The sequence below is a fragment of the Archocentrus centrarchus genome, chromosome 16, assembly GCF_007364275.1.
Source record: "Archocentrus centrarchus isolate MPI-CPG fArcCen1 chromosome 16, fArcCen1, whole genome shotgun sequence".
Taxonomy (NCBI): Eukaryota; Metazoa; Chordata; class Actinopteri; order Cichliformes; family Cichlidae; genus Archocentrus; species Archocentrus centrarchus.
This window is the reverse complement of record NC_044361.1, coordinates 26,320,841-26,337,603: the sequence shown is the minus strand read 5'-3', so window position 1 is coordinate 26,337,603 and position 16,763 is coordinate 26,320,841. Positions and strand designations below refer to the sequence as shown.

The 16,763-nt window shown below is 39.6% G+C and overlaps 2 protein-coding genes across 4 annotated transcripts; both read left to right on the top strand.

The window, feature by feature from the left end:
• The first annotated feature begins 938 nt into the window (after positions 1 to 938).
• On the top strand, positions 939 to 8,997 carry rap1gapl (RAP1 GTPase activating protein-like). 2 transcript variants are annotated; one of them, XM_030750419.1, is made up of 19 exons: positions 939 to 1,346; positions 1,505 to 1,537; positions 1,668 to 1,758; positions 1,978 to 2,013; positions 2,107 to 2,154; positions 2,273 to 2,470; positions 2,553 to 2,650; positions 3,276 to 3,354; positions 5,088 to 5,141; positions 5,350 to 5,433; positions 5,524 to 5,624; positions 5,709 to 5,838; positions 6,009 to 6,170; positions 7,147 to 7,218; positions 7,849 to 7,935; positions 8,045 to 8,200; positions 8,303 to 8,386; positions 8,474 to 8,493; positions 8,588 to 8,997. In XM_030750419.1, exons 1-19 carry the CDS (start codon positions 1,276 to 1,278, stop codon positions 8,676 to 8,678), a joined length of 1,695 nt encoding a protein of 564 aa, XP_030606279.1. In that variant the 5' UTR covers positions 939 to 1,275; the 3' UTR covers positions 8,679 to 8,997. The 2 variants fall into 2 exon arrangements, with proteins under 2 accessions (XP_030606279.1, XP_030606280.1); XM_030750420.1 differs by having other exon boundaries at positions 1,333 to 1,346; positions 1,668 to 1,717.
• A 1,829-nt stretch (positions 8,998 to 10,826) lies between these two features.
• LOC115794405 (glutathione S-transferase kappa 1) lies at positions 10,827 to 16,534 on the top strand. 2 transcript variants are annotated; one of them, XM_030749906.1, is made up of 8 exons: positions 10,827 to 11,088; positions 11,259 to 11,346; positions 11,425 to 11,506; positions 11,618 to 11,746; positions 14,930 to 15,075; positions 15,177 to 15,293; positions 15,391 to 15,484; positions 16,132 to 16,534. In XM_030749906.1, the coding sequence occupies exons 2-8, from the start codon at positions 11,278 to 11,280 to the stop codon at positions 16,176 to 16,178; spliced, it is 684 nt and encodes a 227-aa protein (XP_030605766.1). In that variant the 5' UTR covers positions 10,827 to 11,088; positions 11,259 to 11,277; the 3' UTR covers positions 16,179 to 16,534. The 2 variants fall into 2 exon arrangements, with proteins under 2 accessions (XP_030605766.1, XP_030605765.1); XM_030749905.1 differs by having other exon boundaries at positions 11,238 to 11,346.
• Positions 16,535 to 16,763: the final 229 nt, after the last annotated feature.

Below are 16,763 nucleotides of genomic sequence, written 5' to 3'. Positions count from 1 at the left end.
GCCCAACCGGTCGCGGCAGATGACTGCCCCTCCCTGAGCCTGGTTCTGCCAAAGGTTTCTTCCTGTTAAAAGGGAGAGTTTCCTTCCTACTGTCGCCAAGTGCTGCTCATAGAGGGTCGTTTTGACTGTTGGGTTTTCTCTGTATTATTGTAGGGTCTTTACCCACAATACAAAGCGCCTTGAGGCGACAGTTGTGATTTGGCGCTATTTAAATAAAATTGAATTGAATTGAATTTTGACTTTTGTGTTATAAACAAAATATACTTGTATACATTGCATTGTTATGGATTAAAGCAGCTGCTTTCCTTTTAAAATTATTGTTTAATTTTTGATATTGCAGTGTAATCAGAGAGACATTTCCTTTTAAAATGTCACAGCTTCATTTGAAAAGGTAAAAAAGCAAAGTTTAGCGAAAAGAGTGTAATTTTGAATGCAGGTTTATTTCCCGTTTCAGTAATAATCTCACAAGTTCCACGGCTGAGAATGATGCACTAAAATAACTGTAAATATAAACATAATTATTGTGATAAAATCAAACAAATTTATTACTTTTATTTATGCATTTTATAATAAAAAATGATAAATCACATAAAATGGGTGGAGGAAAATTTTCTGCATAATTTATTCTTACCCAGTGTATTTTACATTAAGGTATTAGAATAACACAATGCATTATGATAAACGCAGACTTCATAAAACACCCTGTTTCAGCAAGCATACAAACATTACTGAATTAGGACTAACAAAGGAAATCACATGCTTTGCATTACGTGTCTTTCTGTTTCTCATTTTCTGACTTCTCCTTCTATCATTCACACTCTGCCACTCCCTCCTTCACCCTCCCCTGCTGTCTATCTCCTCACCCTCACTGTGTGAGCTGTCAATAATTGATGATTCTCACTGACTCAAAGGGTAGCAGGTTCGGTAGAAAATTTCTTTATTTATTTAGAAGCCTATCTTTAAGCTCGGTCAGTCTGCGAAACACCACAAGTGTTCACTTGGGATTGATGGCGTGAAGCAGCGTGGAGCACCTGACCATGTGCATTTTATAGCTTGCGGCAGCTGCTGCACCTGTGACCATGAGTGGGTTAATGCTGCCTGTCTAGCTGACAGCAGGACAGAGGGAGGAAAGGGAAGCTTAAATGAGTGAGAGGCAGGGGGCAGAGGAGGAGGAGGAGTGACAGAATGATAGAGTGAATTAATTCAACCTTAGCCAGCCCTGATTGACTCGGCACCAAACTGGCATGTACAAACATTCACAGTGACACCAAAGGCATGGAGGGAGAAAAGAGGAATGATATGTCCTTGTCTAGAAAAAGAAGTTTCACTTTTGGGGCATATGGCAGGTAAGTAAAGACACTGTTAGTCTTAAATTAGGACTGGCATTGTGCACAAAAAGTCAGTGGAGTAGCTGCATATTCTGAATAAATGAATCTGCGATTTAAGTCATTCTGTCTGTTTATGGAGAAAAGTTTCTGAAGCGCTCTCACTTCCTTGTTTACAGTGTGGACAGATTCACATGTGGTGATGAGACTCGGTGAGGCTTTATTTTCCTCTCTATTGCAGCCGTTTTGAGTTAACATTTAAGCTTCATTGTATAATGTAAGAACATGAAGAAGAGCTACTAATTGTGCTGTCTTGCTGTTTAAACCAACCTGTTGCTGCAGACCTGAATCTGCAGAGGACAGAATTCTGGACATCCTGGACTCTCCTGCCAGTGAGAGCAAGCCTTTCCTTTCTTCCAGCAGCAACCAGAGGGTGATATCCTTATGATGTTCAGTGTGCACCTTCTCCCTTTAATTTTAAATCAATCTACTGAACGAATTTCCATATGCTGCATTTTTGAGAAGTCAGTTTCTCAGAAACTGTGACTGACATATGTGTCATGTTCCTCTTCCTCACCCATGCATCTCCTTCCCTTTCTCTCTAACTGCTTTTCACCTGTTTTTCTTTTTTTATTTATCTTTTTTTTATCAGGACTCGGAGCTGTTTGAAATCATTGAGAAGCTGCAGGTGAGTTACAATGTCATCGATCTTGTGCAGTGTATCTATCCGTTAATGCCTGAGCAGCAAATGTTTGTTATCACTAAAGCTCTTGTCCATCAGGGCAGCAGGATCGATGAGCAACGGTGTGAATTTCCCCTGCCTCTGAAGGTTAGTCTTCTTGACAATAAAAAAACACAGAGCCGGCTCTATACAGGAGTGATAACACGTGTATCCCCAAACAAACATTAACCTTATCAAACATTAGCCTGCTTTGCTTCTGTATCAGTCCCCACTTTTGACAATTGGAAAAGAACTGCCGCTTATCCTCCCTTCGAAATTGGGAGGCTACTGGATAGACCCCCCTCTGGACAGACTGGTAGATGTGAGTCCCACCTCTTCCCACTATGGCCTTGATCCAGAGAGCTATGACATCATGGAGAGAGATGGTGAGGCCAAAATCTATCATGAGTTCTTCCGCTCACGAGTAAGTAGACTTTTTCTATAAAATCTCTATGAATATCCTTTCTGCACTGGTATTAATGTTTTTTTCACCCTTTGCCATGTAGTACCATCACTCATTCACAGCAGTGGATCCAACTTTGGGACCACTGGTTCTCTCGGTGTGTTTGGAGGAAGAGGAGGATAAGCTCAGGGTGATACTAAGGTGGAGATCTTTGGCTTTTTTAGCCAACTGTGAGACATTTTTTTATTCTAAGCTACAATAAAGCCAAAAATATTTCACAGATAATAATGTTTTTTTCCTAAATGCCCCCTCAACCCAGCATGTCTTTCACCTGTGGATACCTCATCTGGATATTGTGCAGACTGCAGACTGTTTTGCCATGCATGTGCTCAAAAAAATCAGTCTCATTAAATCTGAGTTAAAGGTGTCGTGATGCAAGCAGGATTGTTTAATATGCAACTTTTACAAGCGTAACGGGGTCATTTAAAACTTCCTATGTGCATACTGTTCACTGGATTTGTCGGTGAATGAGAGAATCTATTCCTTTGAAAGACTTTTTGCACATTCATAAATGGGGAATTGTCTAATGATGGTTTTAATTTCAAAAAATTTCAACATGGCAACTGTATTACAGAAAAACATAAATGACATGTTTGCAAAATTAATATTCAGAGGATTTATGTTCATATCTTAAAGCATCTCTAAAAGAAATCTTTATACTTTCTTTATTGTAGCTTGTATGTGTAATGTAGTGTGTAGTTAATGAATTATTACAAGCGACTGCATCATAGAAAATGACAAATAATGACTGTTTTCTGTCTCGCAGGATAAAAGAGTGCTCTCTGCACGGAGTCTTCTCTGTGTGTCTTTTCCCCACCATGCCATCTGCAGTTGAATTAGCAAAGGTATCAAACTTCTTACAGTATAATTCTAATACTTTAATATATACAACAATGCTATATGGTGTAATAATAATAATAATAATAATAATAATAATAATAATAATAATAATAATAATAATAAGAAGAAGAAGAAGAAGAAGAAGAAGAAGAAGAAGAAGAAGAAGAAGAAGAAGAAGAAGAAGAAGAAATAAGAACCACAAGTGAAAAATTATCCCAAGTAAAAGTATTCATTGTACACATTCAGTGCTTTCAAAGTATTGAAAAGTTTACATATCTAATTTTTTTTTTTTATGGCTGCACTGACATGCATGGAGCTTTTTACTGTAGCTAGGCAATGAGTGGCTAAGGCTAACTACTTTATAAACTGTTGATTGGCTTATTTCCTGCACTCATGTGAAAAATAGTTTTCAAAGGACTTATGCAGTCCTGTGAAAAATGACTTCAATAGGAACTAAGAGAGTAAGTAGCAGTCAAGCACTGATAATCAAATGCACTTAAATAATCATCAGCAAGTGTGACCTCTATGAAAGAAGACATTTTGGCTGTTTGCTAGTCTGAAGCATTCAGGTATTTGTCTTAACACAATATCACAATCTTCCAGGATTGGATGTCCCAGCAAATTCACCCCGAGTTCAGATTGTGCTCAGAGGAAAAAAACAAACCCAAAGCACTTCATCTCATACTCTACTGGCCTCAGTTTAACATGTTAAATGTTAAAACTCAAGGCAGTACAGTTAGAAAAAAAGACACACGGCTTATTTGGAAGGGTTGCCAGGAGAAAGCCTTTTCTCTAAAAAAAGAAGAATGCAGCACAGCTTAGGTTTGCAAAGTTGCTTCTGAGAAAACCACAAAGCTTCTGAAACAATGTCCTTTGGACAGATGAGGCTAAAGTGGAGATGTTTAGTCGTAATGCACAATGCCACGTTTGGCATAATTCAGACACAGCATATCAGCACAAAGACCTCATAGTGACTGTCAAGCACAGTGGTGGAGGGACCTGCTTTGCAGCCACAGGACCTGGGCCCCTTCCAGTCATTAAGTCAACCATGAACTCCTCTGTAAATAAAAGTGAATCAATTGTGAGGCCACCTGTCTGACTGGATAGTTACAGCAAGGCTGAGAGACAATGATCCCCAGCACAGCAGAAAATCTACCGCTGAATGGCTGAAAAAGAAAAGAATCAAATTGCTGCAATGGCCCAGTCAAAGTCCAGACCTCAATCTGACTGAAATGCTGGGACCTTAAGATAGCTGTGCATAAATGAATGCCTGCAAACCTCAATGAGCTGAAAGCAACATTGTAAAGAAGAGGGGGGGGGGGGGGGCAAAATTCCTAAACACTGATGTGAGAGTCTGATAAAGTCATACAGAAACCAATTACTTCAAGATACTGCTTCTAAAGGCGCTTCTACAAGCTACTAAATCATGGACAGTACTTAGTTTTTATAGAACTGCACAGAGTACTGTGAAAGCTTTTTTTTCACATGACTGTAGCAATACAACGTAATTTCTTAACATTTTTTTTTCTCTTTCTCACTCTTGAATTTTGCTGTTTTCTTAAAAAAAAGGAATGAATCACTATTTATATAAATAATACACAAAGTACCCCAAATCAAACCTCAGTACATTAGTAGATAACACTATCTTATCTTATCTATCTTATCTTATCTAAATGTTCTTAATTTCAAGCACTGACTGAGTGACAGATGCTTACAATATCCCTCACATTCTTTCTAGATGCTTTGTGACAGAGTGACTGTGTCAAAGTTTGACGTGGTCTGCCACCTCAAGGTAAGATACTCTGAAATTGCTCCAAAAATTGGCCCATATTTCACATGCCACAGGAGGAATACCACAAAGCAATAACAATAAATCAGTTAGAATCCTTCATTGATCATTTATTTTATTATTTTCTCCCTGTACCTTTCCTACTATGACATGCTAACATGTTTTTTTGTGTAGCTCTGCCCTCTTAAACCCTCTCTTCTTCCTCTTTTAGGCTCCAGAACTAATAGCCACGTTTGATGAACACAGAGTGTCTCCTAATTTCAAGTTTGGTGTTTTGTACCAAAAGAAGAGGCAGGTAATAACTGATGTTTTACTTCATAATGTCATGCATTTTTATATAAATGGCTAAAATATGGCACCATATCAGGAATCCATTTCTCTGCAGTTCACTGAGGAGGAAATACTGAGTAACACTGAGGAAAGTGAGGAGTTTAAAGAGTTCCTGTCTATTCTGGGAGAGACAGTTGAGCTGCAAGGATTCACAGGGTAAAGTATGCTGACAATGTGGAGAAATGACATGAGAAATGTGGAAAATCACATGGTTTCTTCTCTCTTCTCCCTTTCTCTCAGCTTTAGGGGAGGTCTAGATGTGTGTCATGGTCAGACAGGACGTGAAGCAGTCTACACTTCCTTTCACGGGAGAGAAATTATGTTTCATGTGGCAACTAAACTGCCTTACACAGAGGGTGACCCACAGCAGGTCATTAACTGCATCATCCTCAGTCTGTCTATGCTGATGATTCACAGGAGAGTGTCGCTCTAAGGATATTTTTAGGTCTAGCTGATTTTTTTTTTTCAGGGAGGGAGAAACAAGCATTTTTTGAACAGGCCCTGACCAACATTTCTCTTTCTCCTCATCACCCTACACAGCTACAAAGAAAAAGACACATCGGTAATGACATTGTAGCTTTGATCTACCAGGACGGCCAAACTCCTTTTCTGTCTGATGTCATCAAGTCTCACTTCCTGCATTGTTTTCTTGTTGTCCGGAGGATTAAGAGGGAAGAGGAGGCAGGTGGAGTAGCATATCAGGTGAGTGGAAAAAAACACTGCCATCAGTAAAACTGGAGTGATTTCCACTTACATGTAAAGGAATATAGCAGCAGGATGGCTTGTGGTTAGTGCTGTTGCCTCACAGCAAGAAGCTCCTGGGTTTGAATCCACCAGCTGGCTGGGCGTCACTGTGTGGCCCTTGCATGCTGTGCTTCAATAATACTCTTTGAGAGAGATAATGTTTTTGCTGCTTTAGGAATTTAAGATCAGAACAGCTTTGCTCTCTGGTCAAGATGCTTTTAGAGGGAGCTGTATATAAAAACTTTAAGCAGGATATTTTGATCTTTTGCATTCAGTGGGTTGTCAGCATACTTTGGTGGACAAACTGTAGCACATGGTATATAAAAACTTATGATCCTGTCAGCCATTTTATAAGGACTGTAAACATTGTAGCATTTCTGTACAGACATTTTTGTTACTTATATTCTGTCATATCAATAGAAATATCCATCCATCCATCCATCTTCTGCTGCTTTTTGTCCTGGTCGTGGGGGCAGCATCCTAAGCAGAGAAGGGGTTTCTTTGTCCCAGTGACCCCAGGGGCCATATTGTTGAGGGCATTTGCCCCTGGTAAGGTCTCCCAAGGCAGTTTGGTTCTGGGTGAGGGCCAGTTGAAGACCAATTCACAAAACCCTGATGAAGAAACAATCACCAGGAACCAGTTTACCCTGCCTGGGACAGAGTAAACGAGGCCTTACTCTGGAGTCAGGCCCGGGGAGAGACCTCATGGGAGAATACCTGGTGACTGGGCCTGAGCTCATGGGGTCTGGTCGGGCACAGCCAGAAGAGGGAATGTGGGCCAGCTCACCACATGTAGGATGGCCGGCAGTCAAGGGCAGAGGCCCTAGCGGTCTCATCCCCTGCTATTAAAACTAGCTCTTGATACAATAATATCTGCGCTAAATTGATGTCAGTTAACAATATGTGTTCATCTCTCTGTTTTTCTCTTCTGCAGGTGTCTGTCACAGCAAGAGAAGATGTTCCCCCCTTTGGGCCAGTGCTCCCAGATCCCCCTGTCTTTACAGATGTAAGAAACAACAGGGTTTCATCTCTCTCAATATTTTTAAATTATTACTATTGTTATGATCATTTTAGCTGCAGTCAATTCATATATTTTTTAAGGGATATTGCTCTTTTTTTTTTTCTTTGTCAGTCAGTAATACTCTGATCTGATGAATCTCAGTATCTGTTGTGACATTCGGATGGTAGGGTCAGAATCTGGCATATTGGTGCTGACCGTGTCCATCCCTTTATGACCACAGTGTACTCACCTTCTGATATCTGCTTCCAACAGGATAACACACCACGTCACAAAACTCAGTCCATCTCATACTGGTTCCTTGAACATGACAATGAGTTCACTGCACTTAAATGTACTCCTACATCTTTATTACAATAACAAGTCTAAATATATGCTCTGAAAACAGCTCAGCTTAACATGTCAGTCTAGCCTTTGTCTTGTCTTGTTTTGCTCCTTTGGACGTCACTGACCTTTCAGACTGCTGAATGCTGACACACCTTCCTTTAGTTAGTGAAACTTTGCTTCCACTCCACCTGTTCTGCATGATAACCCTCTATTCAAGTGAGTGCAGTATTTACCAGATTTTTTACAGGTTAATTAATTTGTGAAATATCTCACATTTGTCCTGTCCTATAGAATTCAAAGCTGAGAGAGTTCCTACTGGCCAAACTCATCAATGCAGAAATATCCTGCTATAAGGCTGAGCAGTTCAGCAAACTGGAGGTAGAGGAAGAAACACTTTCCCATGATGCCTTTTATTTAGTAAATCTCTGTGTGTTTCCTTATTTTGACCTCTGGCTTGTGCATTTCCCCCTCCTTCTCTCTTACGAAGCTCCGTACTCGTTCATCACTCTTGGAGAACTTGCAGGCTGAACTCTTCACCCGTTCCCAGTGCATGATGGGGGATCGATCACTGATTACTGCCCCCACTTCAGAGGGCCTGCGGGGACCATCTGAAGGAAGTGGGGGATTTATTGAAAATTTTAAGGTGAATGCTGGTATCCCTCTGAGACATGTGCGTGGCTGCACTTTGACGTGTTTTGATTACTATTTTCACTCTACTTTTTCTAATCTCTCTCTCCTGTACCAGAGAGCCATCAGAGTGCGGAGTCATTCTTTTGAGACTCTTGGGGTCCCCAGGAAGAGTGCTGGCAGCACATCGCAGAAGCCTAAGGTAAAAAAACATTTGCAGTGCAATGGAAGTTGTTTAAATAAACTCATAACTAAGTGCACTGATGTTCTTCTCTAACCTCCTTGACAGACAGAGAAAGATGGAGATAGGTGAGATTCATAAAAACATTGTAAAAAATTAAAATGCTTCATTTTTTATGAGCAGAAGAAGTAAAACAGATCATGTTTTCCTCTCCTTTTTTAGTGACAAATCTTCAGGACCTCTGCCCGCTCTCACTGACAGTTTGGGGGCAGCTGAACTCAAAGATCAAGCAAGTCCTCAAGAAGAGATATAAAAGGAGGAACTAACTTGTAGATTTTAGACATAAACATAAATATAGCTATTGCTAGCCTGCAGGGTTAGACTTTAATATCCTGGTGGATGGCCTATATGTAAATAGAGTGTAATAGTTTTTCTGAAGATATAATTATATGACTGTTATAGGAGTGATATTCTAGAGAATCTTTAATTGAAAAGTTTGGCATAAAACTGATGAGAATGAGAGTTAAAAATGATATGACAAAATAAGCTTTATGCCAGTGACTGAATTTGCGTAAAGACAACGGGGTACAGTGAATTCAATTAAAATGAACATACAATGTAGACAATAAAAGGTTTGTTTTAAAGACCAATAAAACGTTATCAGTAATTTGAAAAATCTCTTGTTATATTGTGTGCAAAAATGGACAAACCCTCCTTGGTTATTTTTGATGTCTTAAATATACAAATCTACCAAAGTGAAGCAGAAATACAGCATCTGGATAGAGCATAAAGTTATGTTAGAAAGAGTTAGTAGAGGTCAGCTCAAAGTAACAATGTTAGGGAGAAGTTTGAAGTCTTTCTGTGTTGGCTTTCTTTGAGTTCCTGTCCATGAAGGTGCTGAGGACAATGTAGGTGTGAATGTACTGGTCAAACAGTTCATTCATCCGCAGATGACTTACAGGTTGATGGAACGAAGTAAGACGGTTTATTCTAAGAAGTCATTTGTGCCCGAGTGCAACGGACAAAGCAGACAGAGGACACACAGGCACAGGTGTAATTTTCAAAAAGTGGGTTTTTATTGTAAAATGAAAAGTGAAAAGAAAAAAACTGCATCAAAAATACATGACAATGAAAGTGGGCTATTTAAAAAAAAAATAACTGGAACTATAAAAGAGGTCAACTAAACAGATTACTACACAAAGTAGTCTGGGACCCAGTCTCTGTGGTCTGTGGTTCCAGCATATGGTTTGATCTTAGACCTGTGGATGTCAAACAGTTCTCCCCTCAGCCTCCTCTTTTGTCAATCCAGGAAGCACTGAAGTAGCCCAAGAGACAGGGAACTTAATTTATGACCAAAATAAGGCAAACCAAATGTGCATGCCATCATTTAGAATACAGTGTTGCATCAGAAGGTATAGTGGAAAAAAGTGACTAAACAAGAAAATAATAATAATAATTGTATATTCTGTGACTCCAGTGACTACAGATTAACTTACATGTGGTAAAAAAGGCTTTTAGATATCATATTCACAAAGCGTGGCAAGAACACTGGGATAATAATGAAATGAAACAATGAAAAAGAGAGATGTGTTGGTCTGTCCTGGAGTGATGACGCGGGTAAGGAGGCCGAAGGAGAAGAACTAGTACTGGATGTTTGATGAGAATAAGATATGCAAGATTAGTCAAATAAAACTGCATTAAACGGGTCATCACTTAGAGCAGGGCTCTTCAACTCCAGGCCTCGAGAGCCCCTGTCCTGCACGTTTTAGATGTGTCCCTGATCCAACACACCTGAATCAAATGGCTGAATTACCTCCTCAGTATGCAGTCAAGTTCTCCAGACTGACTTCTATATTTGACTCAGGTGTGCTGAAGCAGAGACACCTAAAACCTGCAGGACAGGGGCTCTTGAGGCCTGGAGTTGAAGAGCTCTGACTTAGACTATGTGCACAGTGTACTGAGCCAGAATGTCCGGTGACAGTAGAACTATACAGATCTCTTACATATGCAAAAAAAACAAAACAAAAAACTCCTTTTTTTTAATGTGTAAGGTATATCAGCTATAATGCACTATATGGCACAACACTATATACTGACGTCTTAGTGTGTAAGGCAGGGGTGGGCAATTCCAGGCCTCGAGGGCCGGTGTCCTGCAGGTTTTAGATGTGTCCCTGATCCAACACACCTGAATCAAATGGCTGAATTACCTCCTCAGTATGCAGTCAAGTTCTCCAGAGTCCTGCTAATGACTTCTATATTTGACTCAGGTGTGTTGAAGCAGAGACACATCTAAAACCTGCAGGACACCGGCCCTCGAGGCCTGGAGTTGCCCACCCCTGGTGTAAGGTGTTTGTTAATCAAAATTGCCTTTAAATGGTTATTAGAGAGCGAGGTACTGCTTCGAGCCGGTAGGTGGCAGCAATGCGCCCCTAACGCTCCTGCCTGGTGCCATTCATGAAGAAGAAAACGGTGTGGCGGAGTCTGGTTTGTTACCTCTTAGAGCAGGTAGATTGACGCGTTTTGGTCCCTCTTGCGGTCAGAAACTGCTACTGGGCTTGTTCGTTACTCTTGAAACTCAAAGCTAAGTGTTGCTGTCTTAACTCACTGTTCAATAAGTGGCTGCATCGGTTGTAACTAACTGTTAAAAGCAACGAGTGATTTCTGTTGACAGCCTTCGCTGCGATTTGTTTGTTTTTTGTAAAGCCCGAGCAGCTCTTCTTCAGGTCAGTTGAACTTTGACACACTAGACTTTGCACAAAGGCTGCCTAAAACCTAAACGGACTCCTTTGTGTCTCATTCACACATTGCATTCGAGGGTTTTTTTTTTTTTGTTGTTGTTGTTTGTTTGTTTTTTTTTGCTCTTCATTTAAAGCTACTCTTAACAACCCCTAAGAGCCGCTGCAGACCCCAAAATGACCTCCAAAAAAGTAATCGAGTTGTTCTACGATGTGGTTTCCCCCTATTCCTGGCTTGGCTTTGAGGTTTGTGCCTTCTTCATATATAGCACAGAAGCAGATCAGTTTGTTTAGCAGCTGCACAGAGATCTCATGTTTTTGCAGGTCATGTGCCGCTACAGAAATGTTTGGAACATCGAACTCAAACTGCGTCCCGCGTTTCTGGGTGGCGTCATGCAAGGAGCAGGTCAGTGAGGATCAGTCAATGCACCTGGAAACCTGCTGCAGGACACACTGCACGTTCAAATCCGCGTGCACACTGACTGTGTTTACCCTCGGCGTTTCTCTTTCTTGACAGGCAACAAGCCTCCTGGTTTGGTTCCTAACAAATTTAAGTACATGACCAAAGATCTCAGCCGCTTGGCAGAATACTTCGATGTCCCCTTGCAGCCGCCTGCTGACCCCTTTGAGGCCATGTTCCAGAAAGGTACAAGCAGGATCCGTGATATTATTTTTATGACCATTTCTGGATTAATCTGTCTGGGGACCCCAAGCTATTGGGCCCCTAAACATATTTATGCCATATGCACTTTTTAACTGAAGCAATAAATCTTGATTTTGACAGAAGTTGCAACACTTAATCAGCTGTTCAATCAGCAGAAAAAAAAATGTCAACAATTTTTGTAGTTGTTTTTGTTGTTTGTTTTTTTTTTTAGGGGAAAAAAGGAAATCCTCCACACCTGTCCTCAATGGGTTTAATTTCTTAAATTTGCTTGCCTTTGTCATATACTAAACTGAATAGCTTTGTTTTGGTCAAATAAATCAAGCTATCAAAACAGATGACCTTCAGTTATGGGAAACTGTACCAGTCATTTTTCAACTATTCCTAATCCCAGAACAATTTGGTTAAGTGGTCTTGGGATTTTGTGTTAGTGCAACATGAAGCAAATGTGCTTGGCTGCAGCAAAACAAGCTGTAAACACAACATACAACTATATACTCATTTGACACTTTATTAGGTACACCTTGCTAGTAGCCAGTTGGACCCTCCCTTTGCCTTCAGATTTGGCTTAATTCATCATGGCATAGATTCAACCTAAACATTTGCCAGAGATTTTGGTCAATATTGATGTGATAGCAGATTTGTCAGCAGCACATTCATGACGTGACTGTCCCGTTCCACCATATCCCAAAGGTGCTCTTGGACTGAGATGTGGTGACACCTGATAAAACCAGCTTTGGCATCAACAAGATATTTTCACCCAGAGAATTGCAGCTAACTGGATATTTTCTCTTTTTCTGACCGATCTCTGTAAACCCTAGAGATGGTTGTGTGTGCAAATCCCAGTAGCTCAGCAGTTTCTGAAATACTCAGACCAGCCCATCTGTCACCAACAACGATGCCATGTTCAAAGTCACTTAAATCACCTTTCTTTCCCATTCTGATGCTCAGATTGAACTTCAGTGGGTTGTCTTGATAATGTCTATATGCCTAAATGCATTGGTTTTCTGTCGTGGATTGACTGACTAGATACTTGCATTAATGTGCAGTTGAATGGGTGTACCTAATAAAGTGGCTGTGAGTGTACTTCCCTTTTATAGACAACCAAAACTTCCAGGTACTGTTGTATGGTGCGTAAGAAAACCTCATTTACAATTCTTAATGATTTTCACCAAAGGTCAAAGAAAGAAATGCAGATTGAGAGATTTACTGAGACACTAGTTTTAACAGAAGCCAGCCCAGACATGGCATCTCATGACTTTTGTCAGTAGTTGTTAAGGAAAGTGATGCATGTTAACACTTCTTGTACACACACACAGCAACAATATCATGCATTTAATATGAATTTAAGTCCAATATTGACTCTTTTAAAGATCTGTTTGCTGATGCTTGCCTTTGTTGACCAATGGGCTATCATCTTTATCTGCAGTCACTGAACAGGTAGTGCGGAGTCAGCTCATCAGAGCTTTTTTGGTCAGAAATGATTGCCTCATGAAGCTGAAGTTGAGATTTGACAGGAAGGACAGTGAATGAAATGTTTAGTGTTTTCATGTAAAACCAAGTCAATGAGCTGGGGAAAAAAAAAAAAAAACTACAGTGAAGGTTGTTGCTTTGGTTCACAGATCATCCAACATAGTGTGTACATTTCAAAACAATTAACAAGCTACTTTGAGCTGCTCCCTTAATGACAAGGGGTCACCAGAGCAGGTAGCTCTGCATGTTTGATTTGGCAGAGTTTTTACATCAGATGGCCTTCCTAACACAGCCCCAAAGGGATTTTTGTCTCCTCCCAGGATCGAACTGGGGATCTTTTGGCTGTTAAACAAATTTTTAGCATTCAGGATTCAGAATACATCACAGTACAGAAACAGCATTAGTGAAGGTTGCAAATGATCTTATGTCCTCTGATAGTGGACACATCTCTGTGCTTGTCCTGCTAGACCTCAGTGCAGCATTCGGTACTGTTGACCATAAGATTTTATTACAGAGATTAGAGCATTCTTTATTAAAGGTACTGTGCTGCAGTGGTTTGAATCATATTTATCTAATAGACGCCAATTTGTTCATGTAAATGGGGAGTCTTCTTCACACGTTAAGGTTCTGTGCTAGGACCAATTCTGTTTACCCTATACATGCTTCTCTTAGACAGTATTATTAGAAGGCATAGCATACATTTTCCTTGCTATGCATTTGATATCCAACTTTATCCATGAAACCAGATGACACACACCAGTTAGTTAAACTGCAAGAATTTCCTAAAGACATAAAGATGACCTCTAATTTCTTGCTTCTAAATTCAGATAAAACTGAGGTTATTGTACTCAGCCCCACAAAGCTTAGAAACATGGTGTCTAACCAGATACTTACTCTGGATGGTATTACCTTGGCCTCCAGTAACACCGTGAGGAATCTTGGCGTCATTTTTGACCAGGATATGTCCTTCAATGCACATAATAAAACCTCATAGTACCATATTACCCCTTGTGGTTCCTAGGGAATTTAAAAGTAGAATGGAGGGGCTTCAGCTTTCAGGCCAGACAGACACCCTCTCTACTTTTAAGATTAGGTTTAAAACTTTACTTTTTTGATTTTTCTCTGTATTATTATAGGGCCTTAACCTTCCAATATAGTGCCTTGAGGTGACTTGTTGTAATTTGGCACTATATAAATAAACTTAAATTCTTCCGTCTTGAATTGACATGAGTGCCTGCTCAACCTGTGAGCTAAATCACCCTTTTCCACATTTAATCTTAACTAAATAATCCTCTGTGTTCTCATTACCATGGTTTGGATGGATGTGATGTAAAGTGAAAGGTGTCTCTAACATTACTGTAGGTTTTTAAGGTACTCCATACAGAATACCTTCTAAGTTAGATGATGCTTCACTTCAGGCTAATCACTAGAAAAAAGTGCCATTTGTATTAGTAATTATAATTTGCTATATTGTTTATTTAAATAATAATGATGAATGAGTGGGAAAAAAAATAATGATCAGTGCAACTTTAAGACTTGTGGCATGTTTATACTTACATCCAACAAATGTGTGATCATCCAAACTGGGATGCTTGGGTTTTCTTTTGCCTTGGGCTAGTGGACCTTGCACCAGACTGTTTCTTTAATGAAGCTTGTAAGACAGAAAGTTTCAGGTGTTCTGTTTTCCTGTTCTAGGCTCGTTGACTGCAATGCGATTTGTGGCAGCAGTGCAAGAAAAGGAGAAGGATGGAGACAAGAAGGTGGAGAATGTGTCCCGTGAGCTGTGGAGAAGGATCTGGAGTGAAGACAAAGACATCACTGAACCTGCATCACTGTCTGAGGTACAGGCATCCTTAACAGCCTGGTTGCATTTGAAAAGATTAAAAGGGAAATTTAAATTTTGCTACTTTTTTGTTTTCTTTTGTTTTTGTTTTTTTTACAGGCAGCACTGAAAGCAGGATTATCTGAAAGCGAGATAAAAGAAGTTCTGGCCTTGTCCACCTCGACAGAGATCAAAAACAACCTTAAAAGCACAACACAGGCAGCGCTTGATCATGGGGTCAGTTGTCCTTCGGCTCTCCTTGTAGATTTAGCAGGGTGAAAAGAAAAGAAAAAAAAACATATAAACAAATTCTCTCCTCTTAACTCTTTCTCAGGCTTTTGGCTTCCCCATGATTGTGTGCCATGTTGGTGGAAAGCCAGAGATGTTCTTTGGATCTGACAGATTTGAGCTGATTGCCCACTGCATAGGTGAGAATACGATTCTACCGTGCACCACTCATCAGCACATTTACCATCAAACTGGCAGAAATAAATAGAATACAGTGATACCTGAACTTCTAGTCATTAAAAGGATTTATATACTTATAAACTATTATTTGCTCCTTTGGTCTAAACCAGTGGTTCCCAAAATGAGGGCCTGCGGGGGGGGGGCAGCAATAACAGAAATTCAGTTTGAAATTACTCACAAGTATGCAGAGTTACAGATTTATATAAATATATTTATTTATATAAAAAGTGAATTAAACTGGTAATAGGAGGTGGTTAGTTTGGGATTCTCGGGTTTTTAAGTGAACCACAGCACTCTTGACTTTGGGAACCACTGGTCTAAACAGTCATTCTTTTTATTGAATAATGAATTGATGTTAAGGAATCAACCTTGACACTTATTATTTGAAGTAGTCTGTAAGAATTAAAGTTTGTTCTAGTTTTTATCTTATTATAAATCACCTGTGACATAAAAATTACATAATTAAATTCTGTGCGAAAAAAAAAACCCTGTTATTAACACTCTGGGGATACTCTGGAGAGAAGGACGCTCTCCAGACAATGGCACTACTTTACTCTCTTATTGTTGATGAGATTCTTACTCAGTTATTATTTGTTCTCTGTTTCAGGAGAGGAATGGCTAGGACCTAATCCCAACAAACTTGCCAAGCTGTGAAATGAAAACTGTTGTCATGTGAAGTAGATTTGCTCACATTTTTAATTTGTGATTAATTTGGGTTTTTTGATTTTTTTGGAATTGAAAATTCCTGTTTTCCAGGTTGTGCCTCTGAAACCAAGCAGTACCTTTTAAATAGATATTAATATAGTACGGAAAATTAGATGGTTAGGTTGTGTTTTAACCACAAGCTGAAGAAGCACATTCTCAGAAACATTCATAACTTGAGGGACTTACAGTTACAGTTAATCTTCTTTTTTTTCCCCATTGGGTGTGCCAAATTGATAAATCATTTTATTGGCTATTGTATTCCCTGGTAATGAAAGCTTGTTTCTACCACTGAAGAAAAAAAAAAAGCAGGCAAAGTTGTAATTTTGAGTTATCTCATAATTTGAATGTTGAAATATATATTTTTTTTACGTCAGCCAGTAGCCAACGACAAGAAGGTGGCTGCAGATTTAGTCACATCATGTGTCTACCAATATACATATTTAGTATTTTTTCTTGCTTTTTTCACATTTTGAACAATTTTCATGCACTAATGACAAAGTATTGTAAATAATGCAACATACAATAATACTGTAA